This window comes from Myxine glutinosa, chromosome 7, assembly GCF_964187855.1.
Source record: "Myxine glutinosa chromosome 7, kmMyxGlut1.1, whole genome shotgun sequence".
Taxonomy (NCBI): Eukaryota; Metazoa; Chordata; class Myxini; order Myxiniformes; family Myxinidae; genus Myxine; species Myxine glutinosa.
This window is the reverse complement of record NC_136267.1, coordinates 14,414,149-14,429,841: the sequence shown is the minus strand read 5'-3', so window position 1 is coordinate 14,429,841 and position 15,693 is coordinate 14,414,149. Positions and strand designations below refer to the sequence as shown.

The following is a 15,693-nucleotide window of genomic DNA, read 5'->3' as shown; positions in this document are numbered from 1 at the left end:
ATGAAGAGAAGGACAAGTTCTGGTGTGCGATAGAGAAGCTGATGGAAAACGTGAAAGATGAGGAAGTTGTTGTGGTGGGAGGAGACCTGAATGGACATGTGGGAAGGAGTATGGATGGTTTTGAGGGAGTTCATGGGGGTTACGGATATGGTGTGAGAAATGGAGAAGGTGAAAGGATTTTGGAGTTTGCTGATGGAGCTGATTTGTTGATTTATAATACTCAGTTCCAGAAAGAGGACAATAAGCTTGTTACATACACGTCAGGTGGGTCGACGACAACCGTTGACTACCTGATGGTGCGTCGGCGAGATAGGGGGCACCTCCGGGACACAAAGGTGATCCCCGGGGAGGAGGCTGTTTCACAGCACCACTTGGTTGTCTGCGACATAAGGGTGAAAGGTGCGAGGAGAGCTCGGCGGGTGAAGTACCAACCGAGAATGAAGGTGTGGAGGTTGAAAGAGGTGACAGTAAGGGAGGCATTAAAAGAGAGGCTGAGTAGGGTAGAGGATGATGTGGTTGAGCTTGAAAGTGGTTGGATGTCAATGAAAGCTAGTCTGTTGGGAGCCGTTGGTGAGGTATGTGGATGGACAAAAGGACCACCGAGGCACTCGGAAACATGGTGGTGGGATGTTGAGGTTGGAAAGAGGATTGACGAGAAGAGGAAGAAGTTCAAAGAGCGGCAGAAGGCGAAGGGTACGGGGGCAGAAACAGCAGAGCATGAAAGTTATAAGGCAGCCAGGAAGGGTGCAAAGAAAGAGGTAGCAAAGGCGCAGGAGGCATGTAGGAAAATGTTCGGAGAACGCTTGGATTCGGAAGAGGGTCAGAAAGCAGTATTCAGGATTGCAAAGCACATAGTGAAAGAGAGGTGTGATGTGATGGGGGTGAGTTGCTTGAAGGATGAAGTGGGACAAATCGTTGTCGACCCAGATGGAATTAAAGGAAGATGGAAAAGATATATGGAAATGCTGTTGAATACAGAGAATGAATGGGATGGCAACATAGAGAGTAACCCAGTTTTAGGACCGGCAGAGAAGATAACTGAGAAGGAAGTTGAGGAAGCGATAAAAGCAATGAAGAGTAGAAAAGCGGGAGGGCCGACGGGAGTTGTGGGAGATATGTTGAAGGCAGCAGGAAGTTGGGGTGTGAAGAGAATGACAGAGATCTGTAATCTGGTGGTGAAAGAAGGCCGCATTCCAGTGGATTGGGAACTGAGTACCCTCGTCCCTCTATACAAGGGGAAAGGTGACCCTCTGGAGTGTGGCTCGTACTGAGCGATAAAGTTATTGGAGCATGGAATGAAGGTATTGGAAAGGGTGTTGGAGAGGAGGATAAGGAAGAAAGTGAAGATCGACGAAATGCAGTTTGGATTTATGCCAGGAAGAGGAACGACAGATGCGCTTTTCATTGTGAGGCAGTTGCAGGAGAAGTACATGGATAAGAGGAAGAAGTTGTTTTTTTGGGTTTGTTGATCTGGAGAAAGCATTCGATAGGGTTCCACGCAAAGTATTGACATGGGCATTGAGGAAGTTAGGAGTGGAGGAATGGTTGATCAGAGTAGTGATGGCAATGTACAAAAGAGCACGCACAGCTGTAAGGACGAAGGACGGGAACAGTGGTGAGTTTGAGGTGAAGGTGGGAGTGCATCAGGGGTCGGTACTAAGTCCACTACTATTTGTAGCTGTGATGGAGGTGCTGGCTCAGACCGTAAAGGAGGGTTTACCGTGGGAGTTGTTGTATGCAGATGATCTGGTGTTGATTGCGGAAAGTATGGATGGACTGAAGGAAAAGATGAACAAGTGGAAGGAATGTATGGAGACAAAAGGTCTGAAGGTGAATATCGGAAAGACAAAGGTGATGGCAAGTGGTAAAGCATGTGGTGAGGTGGAAAGAACTGGGAAGTGGCCGTGTGCTGTGTGCAGGAAGGGTGTCGGAGTGAACTCCATTCAATGTACAATGTGTGCTGAGTGGGTTCATCAAAAATGTAGTGGTCTGAGAGGGTCATTAACCAGTGTGGCAGCTACATTCAAATGTAAGGTGTGCACAGAGGGAGCTGCAGATGGAGGAAATGTTGAGTTGGATCTTGGAGACGGCGTGAAGCTGGAAGGTGTGAAAACATTTTGCTACCTCGGAGACATGCTGAATGGAGAAGGTGGATCAGACTCGGCAACGGTTGCTCGAGTGAGATGTGCATGGAAGAAGTTTCGGGAACTGAGTGGCGTGCTGATGAGGAGGAGAGTGTCGCTGAAGCTGAAGGGAAAGGTGTATGCTGCATGTGTGAGAAGTGTTATGATTTATGGGAGCGAGACATGGGTAATGAACGTAGAGCAGCAACGAAGGCTGGAAAGGGTGGAAATGCGAATGGTTCGATGGATGTGCGGAGTATCGTTGAGAGAGAGGAAGACAAATGATGAATTGCGAAAGATGATGGGAATATTGCCTGTGATTGATGCTGTGAAGAGGAACAGGTTGAGATGGTTTGGTCATGCATTGAGGAAGGATGAAAGTGACTGGTTGAGAAGAGTGATGGAAGTTAATGTAGAAGGAAGTAGAGGACGGGGAAGACCGAGAAAGACTTGGCTAAAGATGGTGGAAGAAGAAATGCGGGCAAGGGGGTTAACAAGGAGAGATGCAGAAAATAGGGCAAAATGGAGAAGATTGTCATGGGGACCGCAAGGCTAACCCCCGCTCTAGCAGGGAACATGGCCTTAAAATGCATGTTGTTGTTGTTGTTGTTGTATTGCTGATGACTCCAAGGGTTGAGGTGGAGGTAGTGTTTTCTGCTCTAGTCTGCTGGTAGACTGGTATTAATTGACTTTTGGGTATCTCCATCTTGGAAATGCCCTCTCTACCGAACCTCTTCTGCTTTCATTCCCCGTGTCATTTTAATTGTCAAAACTGATTAATATCCTTTGCCACGATGATCTGCCGAGACTCTGGCACTTTATTTTTACACTTTTGCTTCCATTGAATGCGTCTCTTCTGCTATTTGTTGGATGCGGTCGAACAGAGTTAGTCCTCTCCCATTCTCTGGGCTCCAGTACTGTTTACTTTCTATAAACATAGACCCCATGTAGACCTCTTTGAGCTTGCTGCTGGTGCAGTAAGGTAAAGTGTTTTTATGCAGGTGTTAAAGTTTATGGAAGTTTTAATTTGAACCAAGAGGCTAAAAAGCAGTTTGACATGCATCACCATTTTTGTGTGCGGCATGCAGCTTTGTGCTGTGTTTACTCTGCCACCCTGGTGGTTGTCACCTGGCTCAGAGATCACATGGGCAGCGGAGAAGAAGTCCTGATTAACCACAAAACATTGTGAGTGATTCCACGGCCTTTGCTTCAATTCACAAGTGCAATGGACAGTATTTGTTGTGGCAGCGAGGGAATATGGGAATGTATGGTGGTTTATGTTCGTAGGACATTCACATTGGGAAATCGGAGCCGAATATGGTAAACAGTTGCGTTTGTTAAGGGATGCAAATATTTAGTTGAATTAAGTTGATGGTAAAAATGGGGCAATTGTAAAGGAGCTAATTGATATTGTTACGGACACGGTTTAGATGTTATTTTGACCGAGCGGTTGGTATGACCGCGACCGAACAGTTATTCCCCGACTTGACCCCGATTCCACCCAGACGTTGACCAAATCGCGCTATGCTAAATCAATGATGGAAAGGACACAACGACTGGGATAGATGAAACGACGCAAGGGGTACAGTTCTCAAGACCTCCGGAGGAGGGTATAATTACAGTGGTGGAGAAAAGGGGGTAGATTACACGGCAGAGTGAGGTAAAAGACACAGAAGATATGGGCACTTAAATACAATCTTATCTTATCCCAGACAGACCACAGACAAACGGAACAAGGCTGACTTACACAGGGATTGATGGCAGGAAGGGACAGGCAGTCGATAGCACAAGGTGCACCTTGGCTCGGGGACAGGATAAAGCACGGTCCAGTCCAGAGGATGCGGGGAGGCCTCACAGCGCTCGGAGGGTACGTCTTGCTTGCTCCAAGCTCAGCGCGCATCTGACGTCACCTCCCTCTTCCTGCGCATGCTCAGCGGGGAGTGACACGCCCTCGGCTGGTTGGCTCCGCCCCCCTGGGGCCGGTCCGCCGCTTCCATTGGGTGCGGGGGTTACCGGGCTCCGCCCTTGACGAGGAGCTGACAGGGAGCCCCTATTTGGTAACCCCGTCGAGCACATGTTCGATGGCGGCTCGTTGGGAAGGCCTCATGCCCTCCCAACACCCCCTACCAACCAAGCCGGAGTGAGGACGCGCACTCCCTGTGCACGCCGCCGCCGTTGCTGCTGTTGTTGTTGTTGTTGTTGCTGAACCGTGAGGAAGAGCTGCGGGGAGGTATTGGGAGGTCCTAAATTTCCTAACGGTGCCATACAATCACATTCTGGTGCAACGAAGGGTCAGAATTAATGGAAACGAGTCCTTAACTGACATAGACTAAGAATAACTAGCAAGATGTCCTATAGTTGTCTTATATGAGATGCGGTGAACCTGGGCACGACATTTAATGGGGGAAATAGGGGGAGGTCGGGTCTACAGAGTGTTGTTTACAGAAAATGGGACTAGGGAATGGGGGATTGGGGATAGTTGGGAAGTATTGAGGAAATAGGGGAATATTTACAAGCGGATATGGGTGGATGCAAATCCCATATCCGCAACAATATATTAAGCTAATGGGGTATGGATAAATCGCAGGCAAGGGGTGCCAAATGTCCTCTTCCTGTATATCACAAAGTGCAAGAATTCCATTTTGTACATTGAGGGGCAATGGCACAGATTTTCAGTTCCACTTGTTTGGGTTGGACTTTTGACCCAATCTCTTGTCCTCAGGATATGAACCTGTTCAGTAAATTTATGATTGTTAAACAATCTATTTCTTCTTCCCCTTCCCCTCTTCCCAATGAAGGACTTTTGCAATCTTGCTCTTTATTGAGTCATTGCTCTTCGGGATCTTCACTTTTGTCGTGTTCTATGACCAGGTTGGCATCACAATCATTCTTCCATTCCATGTATGAACCGCTGAGATGACGTTTTTACCTTTTTTAGATATTTGGGGTTGGGCATTAACGATGGTTGAAAAAGTCATTGTTTGGGATTGGGGATGATCTGAGAGGGTGGTGAACAGTCTTGAAGACCTGGATGGAAGAATTAGAATTGGAAAGTTTGGTAAGTGAACCAGAAATTTGGTGTTTGCAGGCAGTCCCCAGTTTTCGAACACGATGGGTTCTTGAAAATGTGTTTGTAAGCTGGATGTTCGTAAACTGAAACAAATCCCCTTTAAATACATGTAATAAGTGATTAATTGGTTCCCAAACGCAAATTAAACCCTATTTCTTACTTAGAAACGTTATTACATGCACTGTACTTTGAAAAAATGAATAAAGTGATACTATAACGTCGTACGCAGGATTAATAAAGTGCCTATAGAAAGTCTACACCCCCTTTCAAAATTTTCACCTTTTGTTGCCGTAATGCCTGGAATTAAAATGCATATAAACAGACTTTTTCCACCTTTATTTCCACCTTTATTTCCACCTTTATTTCCACCTTTATTTCCACCTTTATTTACACATCGTAACCCACAACTTCCAAGTGAAAAAAAAATTCTACAAATTTCAGAAAATTAATTAACTAGATGGTATTCATAAGAGTACTTATGAGCCAACTCATCTGTTTTTGAAGTTTTTTTTTTTCTTTGATTCAACATGGCTGCCCGACAACTTCATAAATTTATATTCTCCAATATAATTGTTGCGTAGATCACTCAAGAAATTTCAAACTGATCATACTAAGTGTTGGCCCTGTCGAATTATGACGTCATAATCAACGTCATAATCATGACGACGTCGTTAACAACATTTATTCCCTATGCGGAGTTTGTACAATGAGCTACACTTCAATTTTTTCCATGGAGTGGTTTCAGAGATATAGAGATGCTACATTTTTCCAAGATGGCACCTGTACCACGTGACCTATGACATAATTATCATTAAAAAATTATATAGGAGGAGGCGCTTCTATGGTCAAAATTTTGTGTTCATTTTTGTGTTTTGAACAAATTTTTGTTGTTTTTTGTGTTTTGTGTTCACAACTAACAGTTGCAGAGAAATTTATTTTATTTTATACTGATCGGATCAAGTGTGCTTGTGGAATTATGGTATTATAATGAAGGTACCGATGACATCATCATTAACATATCTTATTCCCCATGGGAGTATTTGAAAATGAGCCTGGTTTCAATTTTTTTCCATTGAACGGTTTCGGAGATATAGAGGTGTAACTTTTTCCCAAGATGGTGGCCGTACCACGTGACTGATGACATAATTATGAATAAAAAAATTATATGGGTGAGGAGTACAGGGGTATTAATGGTGAGGTCGAATGGCACCAAGATCCTGCCCTGCCTTGACCATGATACTCCTCCACTTCCCTCTATCCTCGGCCAACTCTCTCCAACCATCTACACCTTACTTATGTCTCTCTTCACACAATCCACCCATCTCAACCACAGTCTACCTCTTTTCCTCCTAACTTTTCCCTCGACCTACCAGCTCTCTTTGCCATTCTCTCTTCCCCCATGCACACCAAATTGCCAGCCCATCTTAGCCGTCATTTCACTAATCTCCCCGTAAAGCTCATCTGCACATAAATCTCCTCCCTCTGTTCATGCGTCCTCGTTCTATCCACCCTCTTCACTCCCACAATCCTCCTTGCCCAGTTGTTTTCACAAACCTGCAGCCTCTGTTGTTGTCTTTCTGTCACTGCCACTATCTCCAGACCGTAAAGATAGGCCAGCGTTACACACGACATCAGAACCTTTCCTTTCAATCTCCTTGATTTTTTTTTCTGTCTGCCATTACACCCTCAACCCTCCTCCACACATTCACACCCACCTGAATCCTCCTCCGCACCTCTGACTCTGCTTTACCATCCACGGTCACTATTCCACCCAGATCCTCAAACATATTTCCCTGATTCATGAGAACGAAAGAGGGAGGTAGGACTAGGACTAAGCGAGCAGGCACGACATTGAACAGGTGAGCAAGCACGATGAAACGGAGGCAGGATGAGGAGCCTGTGAGCAGGCACGATGAAACTGAGGCAGGACGAGGAGCAGGTGAGCGAGCACAATGAAACGGAGGCAGGACGAGGAGCAGGTGAGCAACCACGATGAAACGGAGGCAGGACGAGGAGCCTGTGAGCAGGCACGATGAAACTGAGGCAGGACGAGGAGCAGGTGAGCAGGCACAACGAAACGAAGGCAGGATGAGGAGCAGGCAGAACGAGGAACAGGCACGACGAAACAAAGGCAGGACGAGGAGCAGGCATGACGAAACAAAGGCATGATGAGGAGCAGGCATGGCAAAATGTAGGCAGGGCGAGGAGCAGGCACGACGAAACAACGGCAGGATGAGGAGCAGGCACAACGAAACAAAGGCAGGACGAGGAGCAGGCGTGGCAAAATGGAGGCAGGACGATGAGCAGGCATGACGAAACAAAGGCAGGACAAGGAGCAGGCATGGCAAAATGGAGGCAGGACGATGAGCAGGCATAACGAAACAAAGGCAGGACGAGGAGCAGGCATGACGAAACAAAGGCAGGACGAGGAGCAGGCACGACGAAACAAAGGCAGGACGAGGAGCAGGCACGACGAAACAAAGGCAGGACGAGGAGCAGGCATGGCAAAATGGAGGCAGGATGAGGAGCAGGCATAACGAAACAAAGGCAGGATGAGGAGCAGGCATGACGAAACAAAGGCAGGATGAGGAGCAGGCACGACAAAACAAAGGCAGGACGAGGAGCAGGCACGGCGAAACAAAGGCAGGACGAGGAGCAGACGCGACGAAACAAAGGCAGGATGAGGAGCAGGCACGACAAAACAAAGGCAGGACGAGGAGCAGGCACGACGAAACAAAGGCAGGACAAGGAGCAGACGCGACAAAACAAAGGCAGGATGAGGAGCAGGCACGACGAAACAAAGGCAGGACGAGGAGCAGGCACGACGAAACAGAGGCAGGACGAGGAGCAGGCACGACGAAACAGAGGCAGGACGAGGAGCAGGCACGACGAGGAGCAGGCACGACGAAACAAAGGCAGGACGAGGAGCAGACGCGACGAAACAAAGGCAGGACGAGGAGCAGGCACGACAAAACAAAGGCAGGACGAGGAGCAGGCACGACGAAACAAAGGCAGGACGAGGAGCAGACGCGACGAAACAAAGGCAGGATGAGGAGCAGGCACGACTAAACAAAGGCAGGACAAGGAGCAGGCAGGACGAGGAGCAGGCATGACGAAACAAAGGCAGGATGAGGAGCAGGCATGGCAAAATGTAGGCAGGGCGAGGAGCAGGCACGACGAAACAACGGCAGGATGAGGAGCAGGCACAACGAAACAAAGGCAGGATGAGGAGCAGGCATGGCAAAATGTAGGCAGGGCGAGGAGCAGGCACGACGAAACAACGGCAGGATGAGGAGCAGGCACAACGAAACAAAGGCAGGACGAGGAGCAGGCGTGGCAAAATGGAGGCAGGACGATGAGCAGGCATGACGAAAAAGGCAGGACAAGGAGCAGGCATGGCAAAATGGAGGCAGGACGATGAGCAGGCATAACGAAACAAAGGCAGGACGAGGAGCAGGCATGATGAAACAAAGGCAGGACGAGGAGCAGGCACGACGAAACAAAGGCAGGACGAGGAGCAGGCACGACGAAACAAAGGCAGGACGAGGAGCAGGCATGGCAAAATGGAGGCAGGATGAGGAGCAGGCATAACGAAACAAAGGCAGGATGAGGAGCAGGCACGACAAAACAAAGGCAGGACGAGGAGCAGGCACGACGAAACAAAGGCAGGACGAGGAGCAGACGCGACGAAACAAAGGCAGGATGAGGAGCAGGCACGACAAAACAAAGGCAGGACGAGGAGCAGGCACGACGAAACAAAGGCAGGACAAGGAGCAGACGTGACAAAACAAAGGCTGGATGAGGAGCAGGCACGACGAAACAAAGGCAGGACGAGGAGCAGGCACGACGAAACAGAGGCAGGACGAGGAGCAGGCACGACGAAACAAAGGCAGGACGAGGAGCAGGCACGACGAAACAAAGACAGGACGAGGAGCAGACGCGACGAAACAAAGGCAGGATGAGGAGCAGGCACGACAAAACAAAGGCAGGACGAGGAGCAGGCACGACGAAACAAAGGCAGGACGAGGAGCAGACGCGACGAAACAAAGGCAGGATGAGGAGCAGGCATGACGAAACAAAGGCAGGACAAGGAGCAGGCACGACGAAACAAAGGCAGGACGAGGAGCAGGCACGACAAAACAAAGGCAGGATGAAGAGCAGGCACCTGACGAAACAAAGGCAGGATGAGGAGCAGGCATGGCAAAATGGAGGCTGGACGAGGAGCAGGTACGGCAAAATGGAGGCAGGACGAAGGGCAGGCAGAATGAGGAGCATGCACGATGAAACAAAGGCAGGATGAGGAGCAGGCACGATGAAACAAAGGCAGGATGAGGAGCAGACACGACGAAACAAAGGCAGGATGAGGAGCAGGCACAAAGAAACAAAGGCAGGATGAGGAGCAGGCATGGCAAAATGGAAGCAGGATGAGGAGCATGCACGATGAAACGAAGGCAGGATGAGGAGCAGGCAGGACGAGGAGCAGGCACGATGAAACGTAGGCAGGACGAGGAGCAGGCATGATGAAATGTAGGCAGGATGAGGAGCAGGCACGACGAATCAAAGGCAGGACAAGGAGCAGGCACGATGAAATAAAGTCAGGACGAGGAGCAGGCACGACAAAACAAAGGCAGGACGAGGAGCAGGCACGACGATACAAAGGTAGGATGAGGAGCAGGCACGACGAAACAAAGGCAGGACGAGGAGCAGGCACAACGAAGCAAAGGCAGGATGAGGAGCAGGCATGGCAAAATGGAGGCAGGACGGGGTGCAGGCACGACGAAACAAAGGCAGGACGAGGAGCAGGCACCATGAAATGTAGGCAGGCTAAGCAGCAGGCATGGCAAAATGGAGGCAGGACGAGGAGCAACCGAGCAGGCACGATGAAATGTAGGCAGGATAAGGAGCAGGCATGTCTCCAGAGGACCCTGTGGAGCCCTGGGCATCAATGATCGAATATAATAACTATTATATGTTATAGTAAATATACTCGTATATTGTATAATAACTAGGTTACAAGTTATAAGTAATCCACGTATAGTCCACAAAATCTTATGGCTAGAAAATCGGACAGGCAGTGGGATACATCATTCATGTGTAAACTCATTTGAGCAACTTACCTAGAGGCCGAGCAATTTGTGACGGCTCGGATCCGTTCGTCTGTGGGGAACACGATAAGCATAGAATTCCTCGAGAACGTCGTGTTTCCTCAACATTTCTTTCAGTTTAGTGTTAAACAACAGTAGGACTGTTTGAAAAGGTAATCATACGTTGGAAATAATTGACGGAATAGTATGTGGTGGTCATGATCTTTACTTCCAATAGGTACTGTGCCCCACAAAAAGCTACGCTGAGCTATTTATACACCACCTCAATACGAATTTCGTCCAATGTGGAAATCCCTCTTGGGGAGGAGGGCCAGTTAAGTCCTTACAGTCTCAGCTGTGTGACCTTTAGACCCTCTTGGCAAGTTTGGTTGAGATTGGATAACTAACGACCGAATGTATTGCATTGGACAGACCGACAGACACCAAGTTGTGTATTTTATTATGTTTATTTAATTTCCTTGCACTGTGGCTTTGGTTGCAATAGTGAAGTATTTTTTTTTCCTGGTCACTTTACATTCCAATGAGGGAAATTTTGAAGGCATTGCTGTCTTTAGATATTTGGGACCTCAACCTTCCCAGATCCTCCACCATTCTTTTCTAACTCTACTAAATAATATAGGAACCCAACTATTTCGCTGCTCTCCCTCAATGGTCCACACCATGTTTTCCTTCACTCTCCGTTTCATTCCGTCCCTGACAGGTGGCTTCAGTTCTGGAAGATGAGACTGCTGTCGAGCACGCAATGCGAAGGAGAGGATCCCGTCATACTCGTCCTCATCGCACCCGTCGTGCATTATTGCAAGATGTCTTTGGACGAGGTTTGCGTTCTGCTTTCCGCCACACACTCACTCTCTCTCTCTCTCTCTCACTCTCTCTCTCTCTCTCTCGCTCTCGCTCTCGCTCTCACTCTCGCTCTCGCTCTCGTGTTTTTTTTCTTCCTATTTCTACGTTTCTTATGCCTCCACCCCCGTAGGCATTATGTTTTCGGGTTGTCCGTTCATCTGTCCATCCCTACGGCATCGATTCTTGTTACCGTGATAAGTTGTGAACCATTGAAGGGATTTCGACCAAACTTGGTACAACTATGGACAGTAATACAAAGATTATAACTGATTACGTTTTGGGTTCAGACAGCCAAAGGCCCAAGATCAAGTGCTCTTTCATTGAAAATCTGTTACTACAATGACTTATGAACTACTCAAGAGATTTCAATGATACTTTACAAGCTTAAGGACTGTAACACAAAGATGAACTGATTCAATTTTAGATTTAGCAGGTCAAAGGTCAAAGGTTATGTGCCTTTTGAAAATTGTTTTGTAGACCATAATTCGATTTAGAAGATGATGTCTCTCTCCTACTTAAAGTGCATTCAGAAAGTATTCAGACCCCTTCACTTTTTTCACATTTTGTTATGTTGCAGCCTTATGCTGAAATCATTTAAATTCATTTTTTCCCTCATCAATCTACACTCAATACCCCAGAATGACAAAGAGAAAACAGGATTTTAGAAAGTTTTGCAAATTTATTAAAAATAAAAAACTGAAATATCACATTGACATAAGTATTCAGACCCTTTGTTATGACACTTGAAATTTAGCTCAGATGCCTCCCATTTCTCTTGATCATCTTTGAGATGCTTCTCCACCTTGATTGGAGTCCACCTGTGGTAAATTCAATTGATTGGACATGATTTGCAGAGGCACACACCTGTCTATATAAGGTCTCACAGCTGACAATGCATATCAGAGCAAAAACCAAGCCATGAGGTCGAAGGAACTGCCTGCAGAGCTCAGAGACAGGATTGTGTCGAGGCACAGATCTGGGGAAGCCTACAAAAAAATCTCTGCTGCATTGAAGGTTCCCAAGAGCACATTGGCCTCCATAATTCTTAAATGGAAGACGTTTGGAATTTTCAAAAAAGCACCAAAAGGACTCTCAGACTGTGAGAAACAAGATTCTGTGGGCTATTCATGTGTCTTTCACTGAGGAGAGGCTTCCGTCTGGCCACTCTGCCATAAAGCCCAGATCGGTGGGGTGTTGCAGTGATGGTTGTCCTGGAAGTTTCTCCCATCTGCACACAGGATCTCTGGAGCTCAGCCAGAGTGACCATCGGGATCTTGGTCACCTCTCTTACCAAGGCCCTTCTACCCCGATTGCTCAGTTTGGCTGGGCGGCCAGCTCTAGGAAGAGTCCTGGTTGTTCCAAACTTCCTCCATTTAAGAATTATGGAGGCCACTGTGCTCTTGGGAACCTACAATGCAGCAGAAATTTTTTTGTAGGCTTCCCCATATCTGTGCCTCGACACAATCCTGTCTCTGAGCTCTGCAGGCATTTCCTTTGACCTCAAGGCTTGGTTTTTGTTCTGATATGCATTGTCAGCTGTGAGACTTTGTATAGACAGGTGTGTGCCTTTCCAAATTATGTCCAATCAATTGAATTTACCACAGGTGGACTCCAATCAAGGTGTAGAAACCTCTCAAAGATGATCAAGAGAAATGGGAGACACCTGAGCTAAATTTCAAGCGTCATAGCAAAGGGTATGAATACTTATGTCAATGTGATATTTCAGTTTTTTTCTTTTTAATAAATTTGCAAAACTCTCTAAAATCCTGTTTTCTCTTTGTCATTATGGGGTATTGAGTGTGGAAGATGAGGGAAAAAATGAATTTAAATGATTTCAGCATCAGGCCGCAACAAAACAAAATGTGAAATAAGTGAAGGGGTCTGAATACTTTCTGAATGCACTGTTTGTCTTTTCTCTCTTTCTTTTTCTCTGCCTCTCGTAAATGCTCTCACTCTCTCAAGTGACTTTTAATTTTTCATGTGATCTTTAATTGAGATCGAGCGTAACAGTGGGTTGAGAACTAACATGGGTGGAGGCATATGCATTGATGCATTCATGTCAAATTCTACATTCTAGTTTCTTTATGAAAGGAAACCATAAATTGTGCTTCAGCATTTAGTTGTGTGTTCTCTTGACTGCATGACTTGCTTATTGTGGGCTTATTAGACACTCGGTATTAATTGGCCATGGACTTTACCCTGTAAAATGACTCTCATTGTTGTTGTTGTTGTTGTTGTTGTTGTTGGCATTTTAAAAGGCCATTTTCCCTGCAAGAGCGGGGGTTAGCCTTGCGGTCCCCATGACAATGTTCTCCATTTTGCCCTATCTTCTGCATCTCCCCTTGTTAACCCCCTGGCCCGCATTTCTTCTTCGACCATCTTTAGCCAAGTCTTTCTCGGTCTTCCCCGTCCTCTACTTCCTTCCACATTCATTTCCATCACTCTTCTCAACCAGTCACTTTCATCCTTCCTCAACACATGACCAAACCATCCCAAACTGTTTCTCTTCACAGCATCCATCACAGGCTCTATTCCTATCATCTTTCGCAATTCATCATTTGTCTTCCTCTCTCTCAACGATACTCCGCACATCCACTGAACCATTCGCATTTCCACCCTTTCCAGCCTTCGTTGCTGCTCTACGTTCATTACCCATGTCTCGCTCCCATAAATCATAACACTTCTCACACATGCAGCATACACCTTTCCCTTCAGCTTCAACGACACTCCCCTCCTCGTCAGCACGCCACTCAGTTCCCGAAACTTCTTCCATGCACATCTCACTCTAGCAACCGTTGCCGAGTCTGATCCACCTTCTCCATTCAGCATGTCTCCTAGGTAACAAAATGTTTTCACACCTTCCAGCTTCAAGCCGTCTCCAAGATCCAACTCAACATTTCCTCCATCTGCAGCTCCCTCTGTGCACACCTTACACTTGAATGTAGCTGCCACACTGGTTAATGACCCTCTCAGACCACTACATTTTTGATGAACCCACTCAGCGCCCATTGTACATTGAATTGAGTTCACTCCGACACCCTTCCTGCACATAGCACATGGCCACTTCCCAGTTCTTTCCACCTCACCACATGCTTTACCACTTGCCATCACCTTTGTTTTTCCGATATTCACCTTCAGACCTTTCGTCTCCATACATTCCTTCCACTTGTTCATCTTCTCCTTCAGTCCATCCATACTTTCTGCAATCAACACCAGATCATCTGCATACAACAACTCCCATGGTAAACCCTCCTTTACGTTCCGAGCCAGCACCTCCATCACAGCTACAAATAGTAGTGGACTTAGTACCGACCCCTGATGCACTCCCACCTTCCCCTCAAACTCACCACTGTTCCCGTCCTTCGTCCTTACAGCTGTGCGCGCTCTTTTGTACATTGCCATCACTACTCTGATCAAGCATTCCTCCACTCCTAACTTCCTCAATGCCCATGTCAATACTTCACGTGGAACCCTATCGAATGCTTTCTCCAGATCAACAAACCCAAGAAACAACTTATTCCTCTTCTCCATGTACTTCTCCTGCAACTGCCTCACAATAAAAAGCACGTCTGTCGTTCCTCTTCCTGGCATAAATCCAAACTGCATATCGCCGATCCTCACCTTCTTCCTTATCCTCCTCTCCAACACCCTTTCCAATACCTTTATTCCATGCTCCAATAACTTTATCGCTCGATACGAGCCACAGTCCAGAGGGTCACCTTTCCCCTTGTATAGAGGGACGAGGGTACTCAGTTCCCAATCCACTGGAATGCGGCCTTCTTTCACCACCAGATTGCAGATCTCTGTCATTCTCTTCACACCCCAATTTCTCATTGAATTCATATTTATGCAGCCAAGGCAGCCCGATAGCTATGTAAAATGGCGATCTGTCTGGTTAATGTCTGGTTCACACAGTCTTGCATTTCTTCACTTATTGACCGCTGTACATTGTCTCTGGCACAGTGCTCTGATACCACCACACAGAGATCTTTATCACTCCTTTGACCATCTTCGTCTACTTTTTGTATTGATCTGTTTCTCCTATCAAGTTTTAAACTGGCATCATGTGCTGGTGATTTGTACTTTATGGTCACATGTTAGTTTGCATTTGCCTTCCTGACTCCACCCTTATCCATCTCCTGCCTCAAAGTTTTCCTCCATCCTCCGAGACTAGAGGGTGGTGCAGAAAATGCCATTCGAAGTGATCATGATAACGACTGTCACCACAATGACTTGTTATTCGTCACCACCTTCCCTCGTCCCGTCATCACAGGTCACATCGTATGCTGGCTGTTTCCCTGCAATGCCCTTCCGATCATGGCATCGAACCACAGTCCTCTTTCGGAGTTTGGCGTGTGATGTCAGCCCTCGACACACCGTTCCTCTCACCTTGAATCTCCTGTCTGGGTAAACCCAACCCGTGTTGGGTAGCTTCAAGTACCCAGGTGCTCCGTTGCAGTGTTGTTTTTAGGGTCTGGTTGCTCTACAAAAGACTTTCAATAAGAAACGATGCAGATATTCTTGGGAACTCCAGCTCCATCTCAATGCCACG

At 47.1% G+C, this 15,693-nt stretch overlaps 1 protein-coding gene across 2 annotated transcripts in view; it reads left to right on the top strand.

The window, feature by feature from the left end:
• The window catches only part of LOC137430998 (palmitoyltransferase ZDHHC7), a 41,216-nt gene that overhangs the window by 24,689 nt on the left and 834 nt on the right, over window positions 1–15,693 (top strand). The window contains exons 6-9 of one of the 2 annotated variants that reach the window (XM_068121841.2): window positions 3,212–3,308; window positions 4,922–4,994; window positions 10,999–11,116; window positions 15,415–15,693. The exon at window positions 15,415–15,693 is cut by the window's right edge and continues 834 nt beyond it. In XM_068121841.2, the coding sequence (XP_067977942.1) occupies window positions 3,212–3,308; window positions 4,922–4,994; window positions 10,999–11,116; window positions 15,415–15,500 (374 nt within the window). In that variant the 3' untranslated portion in view covers window positions 15,501–15,693. Of the gene's footprint in view, window positions 1–3,211; window positions 3,309–4,921; window positions 5,025–10,998; window positions 11,117–15,414 lie in introns of both variants that reach the window. The other variant, XM_068121840.2, reaches the window with a different exon arrangement.